The sequence below is a fragment of the Planococcus citri genome, chromosome 5 (assembly GCF_950023065.1).
Source record: "Planococcus citri chromosome 5, ihPlaCitr1.1, whole genome shotgun sequence".
Taxonomy (NCBI): domain Eukaryota; kingdom Metazoa; phylum Arthropoda; class Insecta; order Hemiptera; family Pseudococcidae; genus Planococcus; species Planococcus citri.
Window position 1 is genome coordinate 62,978,063 of NC_088681.1, and position 16,206 is coordinate 62,994,268.

A 16,206-nucleotide genomic window follows, 5' to 3' on the forward strand; every position below is an offset into this window, starting at 1 on the left:
ACATTCGAGTGTTCAGATGAAAAAGGTAAATTAAGCTCCCTGTAAATTCGTAATTTTGAACCCTTTTTTTAGAGCATCCCATTTTAGGCACCCCTAAAAATGGCGTTTGTGTATATTTTTTCAAATAAATTGAAGAATTTACATTTGAAACACACTTATAGCAAGTGCTCGATAACTTTTCTTGTAATTTTTCCAGTAATTTTCAAAATTGAGCTATTTTGGGTCAAATTCTGAGATTCAACTCTTCGAAAAGACATCGTTCTCGTGATTTCAACAAAGTAAAAATGCCAGAATTTGACCTAAAATAGCTCAATTTTGAAAGTTACAGGAAAAATCAAATGAAAAATTATCGAGCACTTGCTAGTGTGTTTCAAATGTAAATTCTTCAATTTATTTGAAAAAATATGCCTAAACGTCTTTTTTTAGGGGTGCCTAAAGTGGGGGGCTGTAAAAAAAGTTCCCAAATTACGAATATACATAAGTATAGGAAGCCTAATTCAACTTTTTCATCCAGATTATTGAATATATACCTCAAGACGTTATGTTTGGCGCAAATCGCAGGTTTCTAGTTTTCCAGGGGTTCCCAAAATATCGAAATTACGAAAAATTGGAAATTCGGATTTTCGAGTACCAGCGAAAATTTTTACTGAGCACAAAATTTTGTAGGATGGAGGTCTTCCGGATACTAATAAACTGTAAAAATCTATTTGGCGGGGTTCGAAGGGCCCAAAATTTTCAAATAATTGAACCCCCTCCCCCATTTACGCCCTCAAGGGTCGAAAATAGAAAAATCTCCTCGCATAAGGTTTATCGAGCTCAAACCGATATTTTACGCTAAAAAAGTTTTTGAAAATAATACTCAGTGGTTCCTAAAATTATCTATTTTGTTATTCACAACTTTGGGAACCCCTGGAGCCCAAAAAATGGTCATTTTGGAGTAACCAACCACGGATTCGTATTTGGGACATTTATTACAACATTTTAAAAGTGGTTGATTCGATAACTAGCTGGTGCCAAAAAATGGCCTTATCGCAACTCCTCCTTTTAAAAAAAAACACCGACCCCCCCCTACTTACCACTTCTTGGTTGAATTGACGTGGAAGGACCCTGTATCCAGTTTGATTTGATTAGACCGTATTGCATTCCGATTCCATACCTCCTTTCCTCGGATTTATAGAAAGCCCAAACCCAAAACCCTGCCCAGAAAATCTTGGTGAGATCATTGAAAGATTCAATTTTTACTCAATGCTTTATTGGAATTGTTTACCAGCGACGATCTGTTGATCGACATTTCTGCTTAATCGGTTTCTGTATCCACTAAATTAGTTTCCGTATAATCGAATCCGACATCGTGTACGCTCAAACCAGCCACGTTGTATTCTCTAGGAGGTCCTTTTCCAAGAACATCGACATCTCCGTCTTTACCAGTACGTACATTTTGAAAATGAACCATAATAAAATTGAGCGCCTTCGTAACCAAATCTGATGTGCTGTAACCGGCATAAAAAGCCTCCTGCCATAATTTTATTTCATCAGTTGTCCATGTCGCTGGTGGCATTTCAGGCACGACATTGTCCCAAGCTAGAACCACGTGTTTAGCAATGCTTAAAACATCCGGAGCTGTCATAATCGCTTCGGCGTCTTTGTTCACCAAAACTGGTTTCAAACGATCGCATAGTTCTTTACGACCTTCTTCAGTGCTGAATAATTCGGTAAGCTCGATAATGATTTTTTCAGCTCTGGCTTTATTGATCCCTTTGCCGACGTATTCTCCTTTTTCGCGACTTATTTTCTTCTGTATTTGATTATGATAACGCTGTAGGACGAAGAGAAGTCACGATTAAAAATGGCTAATGTTAAAATTAAGTGTCGTGTTTTTGTTTGAAGTTTTGACCTACTTGAACCTTGCTCACAGACATTTGTAGATCTGTTAATTTTGGTAATCGAAAGTAATACGTTAAACCAGTTTTGGGATCTGTCTTTATGAATCTTTTATCAATTTCTGCCAATTGCATGATCATGATTATCTTGACATCGAATATGTTAAACCTGTTGAGGAGCAGAGAGATGAAATATCTGAGACAATTTTTCCATAAAAAAAATTTCGATCAGGCCAATCATAATTATGAGAGTTTTGATCAGATTATGATATAGCTGTTTAGACTTCATCGAATCAAATCGTTTCCTCTTGAATAAATCTAATTGGAGCAGATCAGATCAAAGTTTGAGTCTGACCAGGCTTGATTCCTAGATCCATTTATAGTCTACCAAAATGATTTGGGAAAATATAAATTATCTACTGTGTTTCAAAATCACCTGATCACGCCTTCTTCTTCCATTACTTCATACGGGTCTTGTTCTTCACCAAATTGAACAATTTCGTTATCGAGTCGAATTGAAACCCAGGGAAAAAGTAATTCAATTTTAGTGTCGTAAATTTTATCTTTTCTCAAAACCATCTGACCATCGGGTGTTTCCATCGCTGTTTTACTTCTTTCATAATGAATTTGTAGCAAGTGGAGCTTTGCACTGCCCAGCCCAGTGCCAGTTATACTAATCCAATGTGGTATAATGTTGTACCTGCAAAAATATAGGTACCTGTTTGATTAATCGACGTAGAAACTGTATCGTGGGACTATCTCAAATGCCTCGAGCCTCGAATAAACCTTGATAGTGTGTAAAAATTTTGTTTTCATACTAACGCGTAATATTCTGGTGGGTCTGAACCATCTTTGAGGTAAAGCATTTGAATGGGAGTTGTTCTATCACCTTTTATACATTCATCAAACACATCATCACCTAATTCATAATATGATTTTTGATAAGCGTCTAATTTTGCAACTTCAGATACTATTGTGAGCCAATTTGTGATGGTTGTTATGAATCTGGAAATCCATAATGCTTCCTTTTTTGTTGGAAGGACCTTTTCTACTTCACCTATTTTGAATTTTTTCAAATTACATATGTTAATTGAGAAGTGTCTTTTTGAAAAAGATATTATATTGTGTATGTATTTTCTTTTCAAATTGGAGATACGTAGACGTACCTTTGATTTCCAACGGTTCACTTATTTCTGTAAAAAAAAAAAAAAAAAAATAGCATTTGATAAAAATTAGGTACCTAGACCTACCTATTGTGATGGAGTGGGAAAAAATGTCTTGGATTTGGACGAAAATTGGTGAGGTTGTTTATCTACTTTGAGTGGGAGGCTACCCAAAAAACTTTTGAGCCCGCTGTTCCAAATTTTTCTGGATAGTCTCCCACTCAAAGTAAACCTCTGCACCAATTTTGGTCCAAATTCAGGAATTTTTTTCACTCCACCCTAACCAACATATTCAAGTACAAATAGGTAAAATAGGTACCCACTCGCCCAGTGGAAAATCAATAAATCTGATAAAATCTGACCAGATCCAACAAGATAAAATTGATTGGATCTGAGCTCTGTAGCCAGATATTATCAGACCTTTTGATCAGATTAGATTAGATCAGATCTGCTCAAATCCCGATATCCAATAGATCTAATCAGACCAGGGTTCTTGATCGGATTAATTCTGTTGAGATCTGACCAGATCTGATTTTTTCCCCTGGATGCATAAAATCCATTTTAATTACCTTTTAAACGTGGCAATATCTCTGAAGGTTCAGTGGGAACTCGAGTAGCTTTTATTTTTTCTTTCGAACTCGCTGAGCTAAATTAATTTTTCAATACTATCATTTATCGGATTCATATTCAATCGTAAGAAAATTGTAAATTCAAATTGAAATAGGTACTCACCGCTTTGGTGGTGGTGATTTCGGTGCCGAAATTTCATTTGTGTAAATTAATAAAAAAACAGTACAATAAAAAGCGATATTTTTCATGGCTGAGCGAAAAGTTGAAAACTTTGATGCGCAGCTAGCGCAGATACTACCTATGTAATGATTCTGAACAAATAGGTATACACTATAGATATATATATATTTAATGGCGGGATTTTCAAAGCTGTGCTAGCATATGTTCATTAATGTTTTTTTCACTTTGGGTACAGGATTTCAGTTTGTTAAAAAATATATTTCTTTTGTTTTACAATATATTATAGTTAATCGACACCCAGTATCTGCCTCATGATCGCTAACGAATGAATTTCGCCATACTGTTGAATTGTTGTTCGATCAAGGAGAATGTTCTCGAAAATTTTGTACAATTTGTCAACTGATTAGTGAAGACTACTGCAATTTTTTTTTTTTTTTTTTTTTTTGAAGTGAGGGGGGAGTAATATTATAGGTACCTAATATCAAAGTTTCAGCGCAAATGTTAGCATCTTATCTGCTCTGATCTAATCAAACAGGCTGATCGAATTGATGTAGATATGGTCAGATAAAATGAACGTGATTAATCTGATAAAACTTTAGTCACATCAGATTTGACTTCATCTGATCAGATTAAATATTTAGGATCCAGGAATATTCAGATCTGATCAGATTGGATCATTTTCTGAACTGATAAAATCATGTTAACCCAATGAAAAGTATAACCTACAATCGACGTCGATCAATGATCAGATCAGATCAGATCAGATCCCATCAGACCCGTTTCTCTAGATCTGATGCAATCAAAATACATTTCCCTGATCCAATTTGATTTTATCAGATAGGAGTGTTGATGGGATTAGAATTTTTCTTGTGTATTCAAATAGAGGAAAATCTGATCAGATCTGTTCAGGTATGGTCATTTTTCAGATCTGATTTGTTCAAAAAATATTTTTCAATAACGAATGTAATTTTTTCTTTTTAATGTTCAGAGCTGCAAACAAACTTTTTTTTTTGAACCATTTTGCAGTCTCAATCAATTTATTGCAATTGAAAATTTCTTGGGAACAGTGGAAACTTTATAGTATGCTTTGAAGGTGCCAAAAATGAATTCAAGGCTTAAAAATTCATATTTTTGGGGTAATGGCCGAAAAAGGTCCAAGAAGTAGTTACTCAATATGTATTGCTAAAGTTCATGTTTGCCCCTTACAGATGAGTACCTAATTTAAAATGTCCAGAGGTATCTGTAAACTTGCTGGAGGCTTCAGAATACCTCAAAATCGGTTGTTGTCATTTTGTACGATTAAAATTTGAAGAAATCAATTACCCATATTCACATCATTGATTCATTCAGTAAAAAATGAATGATAAAAGAAAGTTTAAAATTCACCTTAAATACCTAATGGCTTTTAGATGTTTTTTAATTTTTCAAAAATTTTCAAAAAATGAACATACCTACTTATAAGTTGAAAATGTAGGTTACGGAGAGTTGAGGACGTGATCTTCATTCTAGCTTAGGTACCTAGTATCGTTCAAATTGGAAAATGTCAGTTCAATTAAACATTTCGTCCGACTGGAAACGATGGCTAAACAGTGAAAAAAAAGTTTTATATGTATAAGTTACATAGAAAGATCACAAGTCCCCCTCCCCCCCAAAAAAACATTGAAAGTTGTGAAATGCTCCATTTATGTAGAGGTACGATATTCTTCCAACAAATTCGCAAAAAATTGTTGGGTTGTTAAATTCTTTTAAAGTTTTCAAGAATAAATCTTCTCGTTAGGTTTTTGAATTTCATCGATTTAATTTTATTTTATTTGCCCACATTCAATTCCGTCAAATTTGATTTTTTTCAATTTATTTGTTTAATTAATTTTTGTTTTAAGTACTATTCAATTCATTTTACTCGTAATTTATTTTTCTTTAATTCAACTTGCTTTATTTTAATTCATTTTTAATTCAATTAGGTACGAATAATTTTAACTACTTGTACTAACTAATTTATTTAAAAAAATTCAAGGTGAAAGTTTTTTTTGATACATTTTCTCTACCTCCCTCCCTCCCTCCCTCCCTCCCTCCGGCGTGAGATTAACAATCTCGCTTACCCTGAAAAATCATAATTTTTTTAAACAATACTTGTCAAGGCGTTTTAGAAAAATTGACGAAAAACACACGGCTATATTTGGGAAAAAGTACAAAATCTGCCAATGTTTGTGTTCATTAGAGGCGAAGGGATCAGGAGGAGAAGTTTTCAATCAGCTACAGTATGATGGGTTTCCGATGATTCATGTGGATGAACTGGAGGGTGGTGTGGAGGCTGCATATTATGTTCATCTTCGGAGTGTTCTGAATTGATTGTCGGTTGATTTTGATTTTTTGTCGATCTGTTTTTCAAAAAAGTAATCGAACCAGGTATTTAGAAAATTTTCAAGTAACACTCAGGAAACCGAATAAACTATGCACATGAAACTTACCCACTTCTACTTGTAAACACACTCATTATTACATTTTTTATGGCACAAAAAGGCTTGACGAAACATGATTGAACCCAAGTCTCTTTCTTTTCTGTAAAAATGTATTGAAATAAATAGAGTATCTATAGGTAAGTATATCTATGTACATTCTCCTAGAAATTTTAATGCAAGATGAAATTGAGATTCACCTGCACGAGATAACATGTCCAGTCTTGCGAATGCTGCACAAAAAATCATGATTCTTGATCAATCTCTATTGTACAATTTCAATAGTAGATGGGCCTAACTACATCTGCACTTCTGCAGTATGCTCACCTTTTTCACGTTCCACAGGATCTTCAATCAAATGAGGATTTGTTTCTTCTTGAATTGGTACATCGATTTTTGATAATGAAGCCGAAATGGAGTGATTGCGCATGTGCAGAAAAACAATATTGTACAATAGTGAAGGCTTCGGGGTTGTAAAATAAACGTGCGCCCGTTTTAGAAACGAGAAGTCTGAGTTTGCGCATGCGCGATGATCATAGAAAGTCTGTTACGGTTTATCATGGTTATCATGGTAGTCATACTCACTGTGATATGGTGGAGGAAATCCTGAAATGATATTCGTTAGATTTGAATAAAAATTAATGTAAAGTAAGATTTCTGGTGTAAAATATTGGATCTTGTAAGATCTGAAGACGTATCATCCGATCAAAATTCTGATCTGATTGCACCTGGTCAGACTAAATTGGATCTGGGGAATGTCTGGATCTAATCCGACCAGCGTTCTTCTATAATTAGATCAAGCTTGATCTGATTGAATCAGGAGAATGAACACATCTGATCAGGTCTCTAGTCTCATTAATCAATCAGGTCTCCTAATTGAATTTGATCAGGGATAAACACATTGTGATGTAATCAAATCTAGTCAAATCAAGCTGGATCCTCGATCCATACGGAATGACCAGATCTGATCACATCTGTTCTGGTCAGATCAGCCCTACTGAGGTCTCCGATCTGGTAAGATCCAATCAGGTTGGAGTTTCGTCACGTTTTTGAAAACTTACCGACTTCTCCCATGCTGGTTGCCCCAGGAATGAGACTTGCGGATGGCAATTGAACTCCAAGTCTTTCTGAAATAAATATTGACAAGGACTTTCGTTTTGAAAAAAAAAAAAAACGCAAAGTTTTATATCTACCTATAATAAGTATCTACAGATAATTAATAAGGCACCTAGGTAAGTCAGTTTTCAATATTCATCTATTAGGATACTTACGAGATGTTTCTTGGTCTGAAAATTTGAATAAAAATGTCATCAATTAGGTCCATTGAAAAAATTGTAAAATTTGAATCTTAATAATTTAAATAAAAGTGAGTTACATTTTCGTATCGTGTATCGTTGGGTTATGATTTCTGCCAAAATGAACAAAAAAAAGGTGAATAAATAAATTTTTTATACTCGATTGTCTTCCTTCTCTTTTTCCAATGAATAATTGTTACATGAATAGGTAGAGGTACATGGATAGGTAAGTAATAATCAAATACATAACCATACTTTTTGCCTCCTTCGGTTCTGCAATGAAAATTCTTCATATGAATTTATTGAAATAATAGCCAAAGATTCGTAAAGCTATAGCCATACTCATTATAAAGATGAGAAGATTTACTCACTTATATGGAATATTTCTTTGAATTTTTCAGGTCGAAAAGCTGAAATCGATACAAATTCTTCTACAAAGGAACCTTTAAAACCTAAGTAGCCTATTTGGTATCAAGTTGTGAGAGTATTTTTTATTTTTCACAAAACAAATGAATATTGATATTAAAATTTTTTTAATTGATTTCTTTCATGCATAGACACTGTACCTGGGGAAAGACAACGAACTAGCGGCCATATTGGTAAATTATGTGTGTCATGCCAATTTATTCCGCTGGGTGCTATTGGCTGCGCTGGTGTCGAATTCTTGAACGAATACCATGCAAAGTACAACGCAACCAAGAGCATCCAGCGGATGAATTTGGCATGACACAAAATACCATTGCCATCCCTCTTCCCCGCTACCTGCAAACTGAAGTTTAGCGCAGCCAAGAGCACCCAGCGGGAGAAATTGGCATGACACAAGATTTTACTACTGTCCCTTTTCCCCGTTGCCTGCAGTTCGGTGTCTTCCCCGGAGGGCACAGGTACAGTGTCTATACTTTCATGCCACTGGCCGTCCTCAAATGGAATGCATTCAAATGGCATTCTTTTTTTATAAACTGAATTCAGTTCAATTGAAATTGGAGGATTAGGTATACATACTGGTTATATCTGTTCATTTCTATTTTATTTTTATGCAAGTATGTATAAATAGATTGCCCCCATACATTACGCAGCCCATGATATTTCACTGACTATTTGCGGACCGACTTAGGTTTGCACTAGCAGGGGCGCGCTCCATTTTTTCCGCGTGTTCTCACAGCAGCTTACTGCTGGGCCATGAGAAGAAGGTATATACTCCACCAGGTTGGAAAAAGACTTATATTTAGGCTTGTAATTCGATTTTCGATTTTTGAGGAGAGCTCCCCACTCGAGTGTATGTTTTTTAGATATTCCCCAGACTTTTTGCGCCATCAAAAAAATGTTTTCGTTGACTTCGAGAGAGGCGAGGTGCTCGATTCGCTCGTGCATGTATTGCTAAGTTGATAAATTCGGATAATGCAGGTCTTTAATGGTATTCTGTCTCATATACACATTGCGTTGGCTTGTTTCTAATGTCTGTGGCGAGTGAAAACAGAACAGACTTTTTGCAGCCCGGTACTGGGCTGCAAAAAGTCTTGATGGGCTGCAAAAAGTCTGAGGTTTATCTAGTATGGGCTGCGTAATACCACTTTTCATGTGTATTCATATAGATAGGTATATAGCTATTTAACAGCGGTCAATAAAGTTGAAAAATGTTTTACCATCCACTATTTCAAATGCCAGTCTTTTGTTCGGTTCTTGAGGGTAAAAACCATCTGAAAAGTGTACAGAATTTTATTTTGTGGCAAATACATACAATAGGAAAGAATGCAGAAAACATTTCAGAACGGCTATAAATAAAATTCACATGCCCCATCAGACTGCGAAAAATGGTCGAATACTACGCAAATCTATGGAGTGATCCTGAAGATGAAGTCGAAGCGGCAAACCACAAGGAGAACATGTATGAGTCATTCTCTGAGGAAGAGCTAGATAGAACCTTGAAAAGCTCCAGAAATGGAAAACCCCCAGTCAGCGATAAGTTACCAACAGACTTATTCAAGAACATGACAATAACCATTAAGACGAGAATGCTAGCTTTCTATGTAGGTACAATAAAATACTATTAGGTGCTACCATATCCAAAGATTTCCAACCTGCAATATTGTAATACCCATTTTCAAAAAAAGAGACTGAAATGACCCAGGAAACTACTGTGGAATTAGCCTACTAAATGTTACTTGCAAAGACGCTAGCAAGAAGAATTGAGAGTCACCCAGAGCCAACAATATTGGAATGCCAAAATGGATTTGGAAAGGGAAGATCATGCATAGATGGGGTATATGCAACAAAGCTGCTAATGGAGAAGAGATGAGAATATAACCCAGAAACTCACATATGTTTCATTGATCTGGACATAATCTGAGAACATTCTCGCATATTCGCAAATATTCTCAAATACTAGGAGAATATTCTCTCAAAAAATAAAAATCGTGACTTTTTTCAAAAAATTGAAAGTTTTATTTACAATTTTCCCACAATTTACAAGTTTTACAACTACTTTTCTTTATAAATTTCCAATTTTTCTTAATAATTTGAAAGTTACCAAAACCTTTTCATGGAAAGTTTCCTATCATCTCTCAACTAAGTAATAATATTGTTCTAATTTTTTGAAAAGAATATGGGGAATATGCGCACTAAAATGCGCATATACTTGCGCATGCGCAAGCAAAAAAAAAAATTCGCGAATCTGCCCAACACAGTGTATGATTGAGTACGAAGGAAGAAGTTGTTTGAAATCCTGAGGAAAACCAAAGTGAACAAACAAAAATAGTACCCTTAATTGAAGAAATATACACAGATAATGTAAGAAGAGTAAGATCTGGAAACATGTTGGAATAAGCAAAGAAGATAGGAGGAGGAGTAAGACAGGAATAGCATACCCAATGTCATGTAGTCTGTTCAACATCTACCTTGATGACATGGTTAAAAAATGGCTGAAAACCAAGCCAAAAGGGCTAGACATCAATGACACCCATGTCAATACCATGCTACATATTTGCTGATGATCAGGTGGTCTTTGCTGACAACAAAGATGACTTGCAGAGATCAATGCACAACCTTCAGAAAGTAGCTGATAAATATGGAATGAGAATCTCATCGTCAAATACAAAAGTGATGGCCTTTGAGGGGAAAAAGTCAATACACAGTGAAATCGTTGTAAATGGACTGCCAGTGGAACAAGTTGAAAGCTTTAAATATCTCGGATGTGAGCAATCATATGATGGAGAAGTTGACACACAACTTATGAATCAATAACCCCATTGGGTGAAAATCTGCCTACTATACGCAAGAAAAAAGTGGCAGGAATTGCATCACTTTCCACCTATACTTTTCTGCTCATTTTTTATGCAATAAATTCTGCCAATGTCCTATATTCATGAAAATTTGTTGGCTCTGCCAGGGATTGAACCCGGATCTCTGAGGTGGAAAGCGACTTCCCTACTTACCCAACCACTGGGACATGTGATGGAATGAACACAAATATTTCTATACTATGCTAAAACATTTGCGTAAAATACCACATTTACACGTGTTATTTAGCAAATACGTGAAAGAATACACCAAAAAACGGGTTAGTGGCGTATTTTGTAGTTGGTTTCTTCCAGAGTGAAGAAACACACCATGTAATTTGAAAGCCTGTGGCCTTACACGAGAAAAATGTGCTACAAAATATTCACGTAGCGTATTTTTTAGCAGATTTTTTTTTGGTGCACCAATCCGCCTTCTGAACTGCGCTTTTTCATGCTTATATTCAGAATACGTAAATAAACCAGCTGGTTTTGGCATCTTTTTCAGCGTATGGGCAGATTTCCCCCAATAGGGAAATTCCTGAGAGTAAGCGGAATGATAAACTGAGGCATTCCTCCAAGAAAAGTCAGAGCCGACGAAACTCGAATAAGAATCTACAATACACTGGCAAGACCAATGCTGCTGTATGGAAGTGAAACATGGATGATGAGAAAGGATATAAAAAGCAGAGCAACTGCAGCAGAAATAGTCCAGATAGGAAAAGGAACAAAGACATCCTGAAGGAGCTAGGAGCAGAGTCAATTATTAGACAAGTGAAAGATTACAGAAAGAAATGGAGAAAACACATTGATAGAATGACTGATGAACGGTCCCCTTGAAAAGTCAAAGAATACACTCCAGCTGGCAGGAGGAGCAGAGAAGACCGAAGAAAAAACTTGATGATACATCGGCATGCAATTGTTCTACAGTTCCCAAGAGGCCAGATGGGCTGAACACAGTTCCCCAGATGGGCTGAACAGCTCACCAGGTCAAAGTCCAATGATGATGATGACAATTCTTAGCAATCGAGGATCTTGATTAAAATTTCAGATGTGAAGGGTTTGAGGAGATGATGTCAAAAATTGAGCGGAAATTGAAGTAAGATTTGATCAGTTTTATGTAGATCCTATGGAAGAGGTCTGATCAAACCTGAATAAATCTGATCAGACTTGACCAGATCATAGGTACTTATTTGATTCGTCTTATCATATCTGATTCAACCAGATCAGATCTGGACATTCGTCAAATCCAATCAAAAATATGACCAGAACTGTGTAGTACTTAGAATAGAGTTTTGATCAGATTAGATCTATCCAGACCTAACCAGACACAATGATTTTCACCTCGATCGATCCGTTTCTCTTCTGGTTAAGAAGTTTATCAATCACAAAAAAATGATGGAGAATCCACAACTCATTCCATAAATTTCCATAGGGAAGAGGAGTTGATCTGATCAGATTAGGACATTGATTATGCCTCAGCAAATCTGATTTGGGAAATTTCAGATTTTATCAAATTTGATCCGACCTGTTTGATTAGGTCATATCACAACGGTTTTATCTTGTTTGATCACATTTGATTACATCACATCAAATGCAATCGTTCTCTCTGCTATGATCAATCTGAAAGCAGTTATGCAGGGCTCTTGTAATGATACGCACAAATACTCTGTTGACACTTACATTTTTCTGAACACTTCCGCCATTTTACTCTGAATTTTGCTGTTTTACTCAATTTTTCATCGTCTATTTCCTTCTCTTTTTTTTCTTTTTTGAGTCCCAAATTCTTTCTTTCTTCTTTCTCTGCTTTTTTTCTCTGCTTTTGCTGCATGTAAGCATCGCCTATAATATTTAAATTTAAAAAAAAATTACCTAAATTTTTTGCAACTCTCTCTCAAAAAAAAAAAAAAAATGTTGAGGGCATCAATTTACTGATATGATATAAATATTCGATGGTTATATCTTTATCTTCGCAGCAGTGTTCCATATCTGTTGGTTTATGCGGGATACAATCGTAAGTTATGATCGATGGCTCCAAATTATCGTATTCTGAGATCATATTCATCTGCTTATTAGAAAGCATCTACCCACTTACATCATGAAGTATACCTAGGTAATTATAAAATACCAACTTGGATCTAGTAAATTCATGCCATACTTGGCTGAAACCTCATCCAATCTACCTAGAAATAAATACCAAGAAAAATCAGATAGGTACCTAGACCTACTCAACAAGAATGAATTGGTAGGTACCTAATCTAAAAAAAAAAACTAAAAACTAGATAGAAAAGAAATTTGTGCACATACGCTTAAACTTGTTTGCAGGAACATAGCTGGGTTCAATTAAGAATTTCGAAGCCCACTTTATTACTCCTGTACCAAAATATCGTAGTTCAATTTCAACACTTTATTTAAACATTGAAAACTAAACAAAATACTCACTGTATATAACAGCTTTCTGCGAATAAGTCAAAGCTCGAGGCTGAAATGGACCTCTCCTTCTTGAACTTCTCGCAGACGTTTTAGACATCCATGATGCTCGTTGCGAATAAGGTAATTCACTTTTAGGTGGGGTTCTACCCTTGCCAAGCGGTGGTATATGTGCAGTAACCTCAGGATTAGCGAAATTAACTTTGTTACCATTTCTTGGTGGACTAGTTACATGATGATCTGGGGTAGGTTCTTTCAAAATTGATGGAGGATTTGTTACAGAAGAATGAGGTGGATGTACTGGAGGTAGATGAACTCGATAGACGGTTTGTTCGGGGTTATATAGGCGATTGCCTTTTTTATCTGCTAGGTCTTTGTCTTGCTCCAAACGTTTCTCGTACAGGGTGAACAAAGGATGGCATAATTCGTACAGAAATTTATTATAAACTGGAATATAAAACGTGATTTATGATTAAGAAACAAAGAAACAGCGAGTGATTCAAATTTTTGCTTTGTATAATTTTACAAGTAGGTAAAATGCAAAGTTAAGTGCTTACTGTTCATAAAGGTTTCATCATATGCGTCCATTTTGATGGATTTTCTGGTAAATATATGTTGTCTGACGTCGAAATGATCTGCAACATTATTTCAAAACTATCATCATTTTTTTTTTAGGTAAACTATAAGCTCCTGTTCCCAGAAGATCCAGAGTTTCTCTCTTCTTTAAGAATAATTTCCAATAAAAAAAGTACCTACCAATAAATTGGTACAGGTACCTGAAGATGAAATTTCAATTTGAAAAAGACTCACTTATTTTGTAACTCAAAGGGTTCGAATAATTATCAAAAACTTTCTTATCCATGAGAATCTGCAAGGTCACCAAAGCCAGTTTAGCGAATTTCAATGTATCTGAAAATTGAGAGTAAAATTTCAGCTTCACCTTGGTAATCCAAGACATAAGAATTTGAAAATTTATGAATTTACAAAGCTTATTTACCTGTTTCTTCGACTGGTTGTGCAGGTGTTACTTGCGCTGGCGGTTCAATAATTTTTTCTTCAGCTGGGTTTTCGTTTGTTTCATTATCTAAGTTTTCTCCATTTCCTTCGACTGGTTTTACACTTGTTTCTGCAGCTGGTTTTCCTGAGGCAAAGATGATGTAGGTAGTGTAAGTATTTAAAAAAAAAAAAAAAAATCAGAACAAGAATTACGCAAAATATAATAAAAATTTAAATGTCAATTTATTATGATAAGTAGGTACTTACTTTTGAAACCACTGACTGAAAATGAAAAAAATCAACGATATGAATCAAGTCAAGTGAATTGACAAATACTTATATTTTTAAAAAAATAGTTGAATAATAATATTTTACAAAATTTTTCTTTTCGCTGGCGCCACTTTTCTGCATCAGGGGTGAACATCTGTTTAATACCAGAAAATCTGGACTTGGACTGCGCAGATGGGTTTCCTGCTGCTGGATTGGGATCAACTGCTTGAGCTACAGAAGGATCAACAGTCGTAGGAGAATCACCACTCGAAGAAGAACCATCACCACCATGTGTAAGGCATTCTGAAACAATAAAAAATTATTTTCCTAGCGTAGGAAATGGATAGATAAATTATCTTCCTCAATTTTATAAAATTTCGTCTTCAGTTGGTATGTTGGACTAAAAAATAAATGAGTACAAAATAATCTTACCTAGTACTAGATTCAAGAGAATTAATACGTGCAACAACCTGTTCAATAATTTCATTAAAAACATCATTTTTTCGAAGGATTTAAGCGAGTAACCACTAACCAGCTATACAATGTTCCAATGAAACTATCTTTCTCACACTTTTTTTCTCACTGCGAGCACAAGCTGAATGACTTTTTTGAAATTGAGCACAATAAAGCAGGTGACTTATGGTGACAGATGTGAACTTGTCATCGTACTAATTAATGTATGGGGGTTTCACGTCGAATGAGCTGCTGATTCAACTATAAACACGCAACATACCTAGTGAAAAAATTCTCGAGCACACGTACGATAATCTTAATTTTTCATGTACTTACGTCGTTCGTGTTTTAGAAATTTTAGACTGGTACCTTCAGTTTTTTCTTAAGGCTGCGTATTAACGTGATCAACTCACGAAAATTTACATAAAATCGGAAAATATTTTTCAAAAAAAATTCATCAAGGATGTTTGTAAAATTTATCGAAATCGAAACATTTCCAAAAAACTGTACGAACCTCTACAAATAATTGATATTTGATCCAAAAATTAACGCTCCACACAATTTAGTTCATTTTCACATTTTCAATTCTATTCCATTCATTTTGAGTTCTCATTCGTTCGTCAAATTTTTATTCGAATGTGTTGAAGAAGTTGCCTACTCTCAAGGCAAAAAAATCATTCAAAACGTGGGTTTTTTTATTAAAATTAATTGATGTCAAAAAACTGTTTTCAATCCGGTAAGTTGGCATCCCTGAGTGAAATTGATTATGAATTTTGAACTCTGCAGCCTAGATTTACCCTAAAATAATTTCTTTTACATTTGTAGAGGGATTTTGAAAGAGAAAAAACGAATTTATTTGAATGTGTTGAAGAAGTTGTCTACTCTCAATGCAAAAAAAAACACTCAAAATGTGGGGGGTTTCAACGAATTCAACTTTTAATAAATTAACGTCGAAAAACTGCTTTTAATCCGGTAAGTTGGCAAAAGCTCAAAATCTGAAATTTCAAAAACTGTAGTCTTAAAATCCAAAATGTCAAAATTCGAAAGTTCAAAATCTGGAATCTCAAAATCCAAAAGCTCAAAATCTCAAATCTCAAAATCTCGATTCTCAAAATCTAAAAGCTCAAAATCTGAAAAAAAATTTGAAATCTTATAATCCGAAATCTCCAAATCCAAAAGTTCAAAATCTCAAATTATAACATCTGTCAAAATCTCATCCAAAAGTTCAAAATCAGGAATCT

General features: G+C 35.0%; 2 protein-coding genes across 3 annotated transcripts; both read right to left on the bottom strand.

Annotated features, from left to right (window-relative positions):
- Positions 1–1,247: 1,247 nt before the first annotated feature.
- Positions 1,248–4,181, bottom strand: LOC135848166 (uncharacterized). Of its 2 annotated transcripts, none has more exons than XM_065367978.1 (7): positions 3,776–4,181; positions 3,613–3,689; positions 3,047–3,073; positions 2,703–2,937; positions 2,317–2,580; positions 1,905–2,049; positions 1,248–1,816 (listed from the first exon to the last, which is right to left on the bottom strand). In XM_065367978.1, exons 1-7 carry the CDS (start codon positions 3,859–3,861, stop codon positions 1,298–1,300), a joined length of 1,353 nt encoding a protein of 450 aa, XP_065224050.1. In that variant the 5' UTR covers positions 3,862–4,181; the 3' UTR covers positions 1,248–1,297. The 2 variants fall into 2 exon arrangements, with proteins under 2 accessions (XP_065224050.1, XP_065224049.1); XM_065367977.1 differs by having other exon boundaries at positions 1,899–2,049.
- Positions 4,182–5,951: 1,770 nt separating this feature from the next.
- On the bottom strand, positions 5,952–15,090 carry LOC135848547 (uncharacterized). Its single transcript, XM_065368474.1, has 22 exons — positions 14,945–15,090; positions 14,618–14,815; positions 14,510–14,524; positions 14,244–14,387; positions 14,057–14,155; positions 13,804–13,881; positions 13,259–13,693; positions 13,124–13,189; positions 12,949–12,999; positions 12,749–12,865; positions 12,500–12,658; positions 9,188–9,241; positions 7,916–7,954; positions 7,800–7,817; positions 7,625–7,657; positions 7,521–7,535; positions 7,311–7,376; positions 6,835–6,855; positions 6,577–6,624; positions 6,450–6,482; positions 6,262–6,352; positions 5,952–6,171 (listed from the first exon to the last, which is right to left on the bottom strand). The coding sequence occupies exons 1-22, from the start codon at positions 15,009–15,011 to the stop codon at positions 6,039–6,041; spliced, it is 1,980 nt and encodes a 659-aa protein (XP_065224546.1). The 5' UTR covers positions 15,012–15,090; the 3' UTR covers positions 5,952–6,038.
- Positions 15,091–16,206: the final 1,116 nt, after the last annotated feature.